This window comes from Chenopodium quinoa, unplaced genomic scaffold (assembly GCF_001683475.1).
Source record: "Chenopodium quinoa cultivar QQ74 unplaced genomic scaffold, ASM168347v1, whole genome shotgun sequence".
NCBI lineage: Eukaryota > Viridiplantae > Streptophyta > Magnoliopsida > Caryophyllales > Amaranthaceae > Chenopodium > Chenopodium quinoa.
In genome coordinates this window covers 9578138-9589498 of record NW_018743331.1, presented here as the reverse complement: position 1 = coordinate 9589498, position 11361 = coordinate 9578138, and the positions used below count along the sequence as shown (strand labels likewise).

At 35.6% G+C, this 11361-nt stretch overlaps 1 protein-coding gene across 1 annotated transcript; it reads left to right on the top strand.

Annotated features, from left to right (window-relative positions):
• Nucleotides 1–8488: 8488 nt before the first annotated feature.
• On the top strand, nucleotides 8489–9778 carry LOC110737620. The gene has a single exon (XM_021917953.1). It carries the CDS (start codon nucleotides 8489–8491, stop codon nucleotides 9776–9778), a length of 1290 nt encoding a protein of 429 aa, XP_021773645.1.
• Nucleotides 9779–11361: the final 1583 nt, after the last annotated feature.

Genomic DNA, 11361 nt, shown 5'->3' with positions numbered 1-11361 from the left:
ACCAAGGTTTGTGCTTTTACTTGGAAGTTGGAGCAGTCTTTCGAGTTATATGGAGAGATCCCTGTAGTTTGTTGTATTACTACTTAAATCAATTTTACATTTAAATTTTGTTTAATTGTGACTATATAAACTTCTTTATGATATTTGTATCATCAAACCCTGTAGAACCAACCTTTTGTTTGTATAGAATATTGTGTATTTGCATCTCTCTGGGAATAACTGAATTATAAAACTGGATTTAAGTTGGTTAATCTACTTTGATAAATAAATACTTTCTGTTACTGCATTATTTCAATCACTTACATCTCTAATGATCAATAAGTAAACATTATAATGATGTGATGTGATGAAAATAAAAATGGATCGGACAGTGATCCACCGGGTAGCCACCCTGACATAGAAGATTTAGTGTAAGCTGAAAAGAACTATAGCAAGGTAGCATGCATATCTCTTGACTCGTCTACAGGCAAATCACTTACCAGTGTCTTAGGACTCTAGGAGTTGGCTGTCCCAATATCCAGTTTCATTTAGGCATTGGCAGTTGCTTGAAGGTTTCCCTTCAGGAGGCCATGAAATTCTATTGACATAATTTCAAGTGCACCCTGGCACTGCTCGCACAGTGTTAGTTTAACCCTTGCATAATGATCCATTCTCTAGCTTCTCTGACCAACTGCCTATACTTAGCTACTTAATACACTAGCAGAGTCAATGATGCTACTTGGTACTCCGATATAGTCATTAAATTTAGTCTAACTACTAAAAGCATGTCTCTCAGTCTCTGCTTAGTTGCTATAACTTCCTAATGTTGGCCTTTGTGGGAAGGTTTAAGGCTATGTCTACTCGTTCATATTCATACTATGAAAGAGAGAGGCATAGTTACAGGAGGCTAAAATAGAATTATGATTATTCTACTCGTTCGTATTCATACTATGAAAGAGATCTTCTATGGTTTGCTCGAAAATACTCCTAAAGTTTCCTAATCTCCCACTTCCATAAGATCTATACTAGCCTCCAGGCTTCTATAAATACCCTTTTAATCCTATCCCCTAGGTGGGCACCAACTAACTTTGATGATAAGAATATTTCTACTGGAATTTTGACTTAAAATGTGGTTATTTTCTGTACCAATAAGTCAATAACTCCTTCAATAGACCTCTAAAACAAACATGAAACACTTGGCAGTTGTGATTAGACTTACTATCCAAGAATCTGTAAATTCAAAAATTCAATCCGTAACTGATCTGAATTTTTGGATATCCGAACCGAGTCTTCATTTGGGATTGGATATTCGATCCGAAAAGGCGAATATCGGATACAGATTCAGATATTGATTTTCAACATTTCAGTTATTTGATATCTGAAAACTTTGAATATCGAATATCAAATATCCGAACCGATATCCAAAATATAATGGCTGAAATAGTGAAATATATATAAAATTTTTAAAATGTCCATATGAAATTGACCATGTGTATTATTATGATATTCTTAAAGTATTTGATGATAATTTTTATTGCAAAAAAAACTACTTCCTCCGTTTCGTAACAATTATAATAGTAGGGAGGGCACAAGTTTTAGAAAAATTATAGGTGGGGACCAAAGAAGAATTTTATGATATAAAATATAGTTCATGGGTATAGTTTATAATATAAAGTTATATGGCTAATTTTTTATAAGCAAAATTGGCTAGAATAGCATAAACTATTATTTAGGTTCGTTTAATATCACAAACATTAAGTGCAGCCATGAACAACATGAACTTGGTTAACCCTTAGCGTATAGCTGCTATTTGTTAGCAAACTAATAGGATGTAAAATGTATCCATGCATAATAGTACACAAAAAGTACTATTAAGACAATTTATAATTTAATGGTATATTATACATGTATAATGGTACAATATAATGTACCACTGCAAAGTCATTTTTTTTTTTATTTTTAATTCTGAAGGTTGCTAAATTTACATTTCTGTCATCCTATATTCATTGTAAACGCATAGCAACTATGTGCTGAGATACACTCTTGGGTGACATAAATGTTTTAGGTGCTGCTAATTCCACTATATTACAGTTTCTTTTATTTTTCTTTTCTTTTTTTTTTAAATTATAAATTACCCCCTCATCGTACCATGTGACTATTAGATTCTTTGTGATTGAGATTTGTCCAAGAATAAGGCAATTCTTTTCTCTAGATTAAACAATAAACTAGCATCTATTTTCATCATCAAACCAAACTTCAAAACATTATCAAACCAAAACAAGCTCCACAAGACTATGTGAGACTCCGAAACCTCTGGTTTAACTCCTTTCTTCCTAACTAAAGTCACAATTCAGTGAAATGATCAATTTCTAAGCATTGAAACATCTTCAAACCATATATTATATGTTACCTTTTTCTCATATGAATAATCATGTGAACGGAAAGTGAGGTTAATTTAATTGAAAAAAAAAAAAAAAAAACACCTGAAATCTGATTGAACCTCCGACGCCGGAAAACATTTATGTTATTTACGACAACCAACTCTCAAAGTTCACGTTGTTTATTACTCTACTTAAAATTTGTGTTGTTGAACACACCCAAGTAATATTCTATGTTGTTCAAGCCAATTTTACCTTTTTTTAAAATGAAGGTTGTATTACTTGTATATGTACATCTATATCTATATCTATATTTATATTTAGTATTTAAAAACTCAAATCGAGAAAGACACATGTCCCCAGATCATTTTATTACACTTCCCTATCTTCTTTTCTAACCCAATGTGTCACATGTCTTCTTATATTTTAACTTTTTATTAGACTATCTTTCTTAAATCTTTCATTAAATCGATACTTCATCTCCACTCTTTAATTCAACCTTTTCCTTTTCTCTCTTTAATTTTAGTCTCTCTTCACCTTCTTTTCTTTAAGCCTCTTTTTATATTAAAGTCCCACAAATTTAATTTCTTTAATCATATTTTCGGTTATACATTACACCCATATTGATTAATGTTATTTCTTCACTAATCTCTCAATTCATTTTTCCATGAACAATTCGTGTATTGCACGGGCTAGAAAGCTAGTTGAATTAAAAGCGTGTATCACAAATTCACTAGGTGTCAATTCAAATATTTGGATTGGATTTGATAAAGTCGGGTCAATGTTGAGTCATTTTTTTTGAAAAGTTCTGCTAAATTATTTTTCCGTACATATTGAAATGTGAATTGAACTTTTTTTTTTTCAAGTAAGATCGGATCGGGTTAGATTTTTAACAACTCTAATCTATATCTATATCTATATGATCAAATTGTACTTCTTTATCCCAAGTATTATTTTTGACAACTCTAATCTATATCTATATCTATATGATCAAATTATACTTCTTTATCCCATGTATTGTGATTTTTGATAACTCTAATCTAAAACGATATTGATATTGGAGTCTTTTAGAGTAAGCCTTGTATGTGGCTAGCCACACGGTGTGACCACATTTATTTATAAGAATAATCCTTATTTATATACTTCCTCCGATCTTTTATTATTGTACCATAGAGGTTGGCATACTTTTTTGGTAGTGGGAAAAAGGAAGAGAAAGAGGGGTAGAATTTCAAAGTTATCCTTATAACGTAAACATAAACTAAAGAATCAAGTGGCAAAAGTAAGGATATATTGGGTATTTGTAATGTGAACAAAGATATTTTGTTTCCTAAAACTGAAATGGTGCAATATTTGTAAAACTTTCTTAAAAGGCAAGTGGTGCAATAAACAAGTTGGCATACTATTTATTCATAAGAATAACCTCATTTTGTCCATTAAAGTAACTCCAATTCATTATATGAGTAATATTTAGAAATAAGTAATCCCATTTAATTTGTTTTAAAAATTGAAAGAATGATTCCACTTATGTAAGAGAATAACCCTTTTTTTTCATATAAGTAAATCACATACGTCAAGGTAACCCCATTTGCTCATTATCGTAACCCCCTATTACTTATTTAATTGCTTTATATGTGAAGTGACCACACCATGTAACTAGCCACGTATAAGAATATCAAAGTGTTGTGTAATCAATTTGAATGAGACTTCTATAATCAAATCAGCAAAGAAATTACGTACGAAGTAGGTAAATTACAAAGGAAAATCCAATTTAAATCATCCTATCGGATGAATGGAGTTCTATCGTCACACATGGCATGACATTAACCTATCTTTCTATATCAACTACACGCTATATTTTTCATTTCTGGAAACCTTTTTTTCTTTTTCTTTTTTATTTTGGAATAATCATTCCTGGCTACTACTTCATCTTAGTTTAATTGTGTAGATATCACTATCCAAAGTTCATGTATATCTTCATTCCACCTAAATTTACTCGTCCTCAAGTAACAATTACCCGCCAAATTAGCCTACCTTTGCCATATTCAAACAAACACTTTTTTTCCCCTATGCTACAAGCCTACATATACAAGTATTAAATATATATGCTATTAAATAAATACAATAAACAAAATTAAAACAAACAAAATAAACAGTATTCAAAACAAAACAAAGAAACACACAAAAAAAAATTGAAACAAACAAGATTATTAGTTCAATTATATATCATACACACATAAATGACCTGATCATATATCTTTGTCTCATATTGTTATTTTATATTGTTAGATGAGATGAACACTACAAGAGGAGGGGGGATGAATTGTATGTGAGTTCCTAGTGACTACTTTTGCGAAAATAAAACAGAATATAAAAGGAACTTTGCAAAGCACACTAGATTTTACGAGGAAACCTATTTTACCCAACCTAAGTCCCTGACTTAGATTCACTTAGCACTCCCTGAATGCTCTCACACTCAGTTTCAATCCTGAAGCCTACAATCTGTATGCAATACGCTTAACTCTTCCCCCAATACCAAAACAATACAAACTTTTGACTCTAATATGTGATTGGAAAGCTACACATGAAATCCGAAACTAATATGACAAAGTTTGGACTTGGCAAACTTACACTTTGCGCTCTCTTCAGATTCTTCACGCATAAACTCACAAAGTTATGAATTCTTTCTTATATACAAGTTATACTCGTATGTAAAGTAGGGTTTTCAAAAGATAGAAATTATAAAACTGCCGTTTTCATAATCACACGTTTATGTAAATCTTTTTGGAAGAGAATATATTTAGAAAACTTATCAAAGATATAATTTATGAAAAGATTAATATTTTATAAAACCGGATTTTAATAAATAAAATCTTTCAAAAATCTTTTCATAAATTTAAAACTTATCTTTTATAAATTTTCCATTTTTATAGCTTGCCAAGCTTTGTCACGCTTCTAATAAACTCCATGCATAAACTTTCCTAACATATTTACAATAATCCTTAGATAAATAATGAGAAATTCTACATGGTAGCCTCATGGTTTTAAGTTTTCTACGTGGAAGTGATATACACGTTTTATACATAGGTTTTTCCCGACTTTTCATTACATTCTTGTATGGTTTAGGCTCTTTAGAGCCATTTTCCGCTAACATTCTCTTCTCTAGTGTGTTCGGTATGTTTTCATAAATTTTATAGGAACTTGGAGTTTCTCGGATTATTCGGACACGTTTCGAGCGTTTCAGAGATGTTAGTGGACAAGGATGTAAAACCGAGCTAAACAAGAACCAAGTCTTAGAAGAATTTGCAAGCAAAGAGCATTTTTTATACTGTGCTCGATCGGGCTATGAATGCCCGGTCAGACCGGGCACAGTAGGATTTGTTGGTTGATGCTAATGTTGAAGCAAAGAAGTTGTTCTAGGATTTTATGCCACGCGCCCGATCGGGAAACCCACGCCCGGTTGGACCGGGCGCGTGGTGGCTGATGGTGCTCAAGCTACGAAGATCAGCAAGGCAGCCAGAGAAGAAGCTGTGCCTCGCGCCTGATTGGGCGCCATATGCCCGGTTGGATCGGGCGCCGAGGAGAATGGCAAGGAGAAGCAGCGCCTGTTTTTATACCACATGCCCGATCGAGCATGTCAAGCCCAGTCAAACCGGGCAGAGTTATGCGCTTTGTCGTTTTATTATTTTCATACTTTTACTTCATTAAGGGTATAAATACCCATTGTAATTATCATAAGTGGACAAGACATTATCTCCTTAAGTTTTATTTCTCTCTCTAGAACCTTATTTTAATACTTTTTAGCAATTTAATTCCTAGGTTAGATTTGGAATTGTTGATTAACAATTTGAGTAATTTCAATTGAAGCATCATTGGTATTCATCTCTATTCCTTTCTCTTTCAATTATTTTTGTTTTCAATTATGTTTTTTTTTATTATTATTGTTATTGCTTCTTTCAATATGTGTGAGTAGTTTTCTTATTCCAAGATCTAGGGTAGCCCAATTATGATTGATGCATGAAATAATTCTTTAAATTCTCTAATAACTATTGCAATTTTTTATGCTCAATTGATTGTGATTATGCCAATACTAGATTAGAGATAATCAGTATCGTTATTATTCCATAGTTTCAATCACAACGAGAGTTGGGTGTTAACGGAATTGAGTAAATTAATTTAGGGTTTGAAATTCATCACAAGAGTAGTTGAATTGATAATTGGGAAGTGAAGTAAAGTGTTTAATGTCTCTAATTTGCATGATTCCATGAGAATAGGCTTGATTGTATGTTAGGGAAGTCATTGATACTCGAGAGAGGTCCTTGGTATTGATTAGGGTTACTTTTCCCCATGTTAATTGGAATTGTATGTTAGGGGTAGATATATAATTGCATCGATCGTAATTGTGGTGATACTTGATCTTGGATGTTTTAGCTTATTGATTCATTATATTCTTTTGAATTATTCTAGTTTTCCATACATTAGCTCTTAGTTTATTCCACCATTGATTTGATTCTTGCTTAGTAATTATTTGAGTCTAGATAATTTAGGTGAAACTTAGTCTCTTGGGATTCGACCCTTACTTGCCGGACTACATAGTTAGGTTATTTTTGTTAGGTACGCGACACGCCTATCAAATTTTGGCGCCGTTGCCGGGGACTAACGGTTTCATTTGATTATTTGTGATTTGTTTTTGCTAAGCTTCGTTCGTTGCTTCGGCTATTTTCTCTTGTGTTTTTGATATTCTTTCTCTAGTTTTCTCGTTGCATGCCCACACGACGCTCAGGGTCAGACGATCTTGAACCATTTGACTATGAGATCGAGGCAACTATAAGGAGAAGGAGAACAAGAAATCGGCGAAGGAGAAACATGGAAGATGCCACGAAATCCCTCTTGGAGTACGGTATTCCTGATACGACTACCGGACTCCTTTCTAGCATTGTCAGACCACCTGTGACGGCTCAGCATTTCGAGCTTAAGCCACAATTCATCCAATTCATCTCCAATGATTCATTTGCAGGATCACCGCATGATTGTCCGGTAAGTCATATTGATAGTTTTCTGGAGAAATGTGATACAATGAAAATGAATGGTGTTACAGATGATGCTATTAGACTTCGCCTTTTCCCTTTCTCATTACGGGATAGGGCAAAGGAGTGGTTGAGAGATGAAGGCACTGGCTCGTTCGATACATGGGACAAGCTAGTGAAAGCCTTCTTAGTGAAGTTTCTAGGACAGGAGAAGACTGCTAGGTTGAGAAACGAATTATCCACCTTTTGACAGTCTAATGACGAGTCTCTCTATGAGGCTTGGAGAAGATTCAAGAGGCTACAGAGACAATGCCCTCATCATAGCATCCCAGAGTGGATGTTAATCCAAACATTCTACAATGGTTTGACCCATGAGTTTCTCATATACATTGATGCTGCATCCGAAGGTTCGGTCATGACTAAGAAGCCAAGGCACTCATAAAGAAAATGGCGGCCAACGATAACTACCATCCAGGAGGTCGTCAGAATGTGAAAAAAGGAGGTAAACTTGATGCAGATGATTTGACTATGTTAACCAGTTCTGTGCAGGCACTAACAAGCGGGTTTGATAAGCTCCAAGCTGGAACTTCTACTAGCCCACAGGAGGTTTGTCAAATGTGTAATGTGCAGGGCCACATCGCACCTGATTGCCCGCAGAACTCGAGTGAAATGTCAATTAAACAAGCCAATGCTTTCTACTCCTTAAATCCCAAAAAGCCCTATGATCCCTACTCTAATTCTTACAATGAAGGTTGGAAACACCATCCTAACTTCTCCTATTAGAACACCCAAGCACAACAAAATCAACCACCACAATCACCTCGACCCAACAACTATAACTCACCACCCGGCTTCCAACAAAGACCACCTATGAACCAACAACCAATGCAACCACTTCCCCAAAAATCTAGCCTTGAGTTGATGATGGAGAGCTTCATTACCACAACCAATAGTGCCATACAACAACAAAGTAGCTCCATCCAACAGTTGCAAGCCCAGAGTAAACTCATGGAAAACCAAATAAGCCAACTTGCTCATCAAGTTAGTCAATCTTTAAAGACTCCAGGAACTTTTCCGGGCTAGACAGAGCAACCTCAGAAAGGGCACATGAATGTTGTTACTTTGAGGAGTGGAAAGCAATTGGAAGATCCTCCTACCAAGGAGCCATCAAAGGAGGTCATTGAAAAAGTAGGTGAAGGTGAGAAGGAGATCGATAGTGCTAAGGTCGAGGATGAATCAAAGGAAGCAACTCCAAAGCCGCTTGCTCCGTATGTGCCTAAAGTTCCTTTTCCTCAAAGGTTAGCCCAAGCTAAACTTGAGAAAACGTACGGTAAATTTCTTGACATCCTGAAAAAGCTTCATATAAATATTTCGTTTTTAGATGCTATATCCGAGATGCCTTCATATGCTAAATTTTTAAAGGATATGCTTTCTAACAAGAAAAAGTTAGAAGAGAATGCTACAGTTGCTTTGAATGTAGAGTGCAGTGCTATTTTGCAGAACACTCTCCCTAAGAAATTAGGCGATCTAGGTAGCTATTCAATTCCAGTGAAGCTTTGGGATATTGAAATTAACAGGGCACTATGCGATCTTGGTGCAAGTGTGAGTCTCATGCCACTGTCCATTTGTAAGAAGCTGCAAATGGGTGAACTCAAACCCACACGCATATCCTTGCAACTTGCAGACAGGTCAGTAAAGTTTCCTTTGGGTGTACTTGAGGATGTACCTCTTCGTGTAGGTAAGTTTTTCATACCTTGTGATTTTGTTGTGATGGAAATGGAGGAAGATGTAAATGTTTCGATTATTCTTGGTAGACCTTTCTTAGCTACTGCAGGTGCAATCATTGACATGAAAAACGGTAAGATTACCTTTGAAGTTGGTGATGAAAAATTAGAATACTCACTTATGAATGTCATGGGTACTCCCTCCATGGGGGAAACTGTTTGTCAGGTTGATGTACTTGATGAGTTGCAGAGTGAGCAGCTTCCTTTGAGCAAACCAGATGATGCACTCGAAACGGTGCTAGTAGGGAAGGATGATGATGGAGATTGGGAATCAAGGGAGTATGTCAGGTTACTAGAAGAAGCAAGGGCCAACCTAATCGCTAATCCAATCAGAGAAATACTTAGTGTAGTGAGTATTGGGGAGAGTACTAAGCCTCCCGAGGTAGAGTTGAAACCTCTCCCTTCGAATTTGAAATATGCATATCTTGGTCCCTATAATTCATACCCTGTTATTGTCAATGCTGAACTCAAGGACACGGAATTGGAGCAATTGCTCAATGTTCTAAAAACATATAAAAGTGTAATTGGGTACTCCATTGATGATATTAAGGGTATTAACCCTTCTTTCTGTATGCATAAAATTATTCTTGAAACGATCATGCCTCCTCTATAGAACCTCAAAGAAGACTTAATCCTAATATGATGGAAGTAGTGAAAAAAGAGGTTCTAAAATTTCTTGCTGCAAGAATAATCTACCCTATCTCCGATAGTAAGTGGGTTAACCCTGTACAAGTAGTACCCAAGAAGGGAGGTATGACCGTTGTCAAGAATGACAAGGGTGAGCCAGTCGCCACTAAGGCTGTGACAGGATGGTGAATGTGCATAGACTACAGAAAATTAAATAAGGCCACCCGGAAGGATCATTTCCCCCTACCCTTCATTGATCAAATGCTTGAAAGGTTGGCAAAGCATTCCTTTTTCTGTTATTTAGATGGATATTCTAGTTTCTTTCAAATTCCTATTTGTCCTTGTGATCAGGAAAAGACTACATTCACATGTCCATATGACACCTTTGCATATCGCAGGATGCCGCCATTTGGATTATGTAATGCTCCTACCACTTTTCAACGTTGTATGATGGCAATTTTTTCTGGTCTTATAGAGAACTCTATGGAGGTATTTATGGATGATTTTTCTGTCTATGTAACATCTTTTGATATATGTCTCGAAAATCTTAAAATCGTGCTCCAAATATGTAAGGAAGTCAATTTGATTTTGAACTGGGAAAAATGCCATTTTATGGTGCAACAGGGAATTATTTTAGGCCATGTTGTATCAAATAAAGGTATCGAAGTTGATAAGGCTAAGATAGAGGTTATAAAGCATTTACCCCCACAAATTCTGTAAAAGGAGTTCGAAGTTTCCTTGGTCATGTAGGTTTTTACCGTAGTTTTATTAAGGACTTTTCGAAAATTGCTCGACCTCTAACTGAGCTTTTAGCTAAGGATGTTCCTTTTGTTTTCTCTGATGCTTGTCTCGAGGCTTTCAACAGGTTGAAGGAAGCTTTGATCACTGCTCCTGTCATGCAACCCCCAGATTGGAGCCTACCATTTGAAATTATGTGTGATGCTAGTGACTATGCAGTAGGAGTCGTTTTAGGGAAAAGTAAGGAGAAAAAGCTTCATGCCATTTACTATGCTAGCAAAACTCTTAGTTCTGCTCAAATGAATTATGCCACAACTGAAAAAGAGATGCTAGCTGTAATATATTCTATTGACAAGTTTCATTCTTACTTGGTTGGTTCTAAGGTTATTATTCATACAGATCATGCAGCACTGAGATATTTGATGACCAAGACCCATGCAAAGCCTAGGTTGATTCGGTGGATTCTTCAAATACAGGATTATGACATAGAGATCAAGGATACAAAAGGGACGGAAAATGTTGTTGCATATCATCTCTCCCGTCTCCTCCTTCACCCCGAGGATGGGGATGATATCCCTTTTGATGACTCTTTCCCTGCCGAACATCTATTAGCTTTGTTGCAGACTGAATCACCTTGGTATGCTGATTTGGCTAATTTTCTTTCCACAGGTACAATGCCTCATGGCTACTCCTCTCAACAAAGGAAGAAATTCCTTCATGAAGCAAGGAGATATATCTGGGATGATCCGTTCTTGTACAAGCAATGCGCGGACACTATGATCCGAAGATGCATTCCAAAAATTGAGGTAAATCACATTATTTCTCATTGCC

Bases quoted from the DNA above. Each gene is read 5' to 3' on its own strand.
- LOC110737620 (XM_021917953.1), top strand. From the start codon at position 8,489: ATGAATGTTGTTACTTTGAGGAGTGGAAAGCAATTGGAAGATCCTCCT.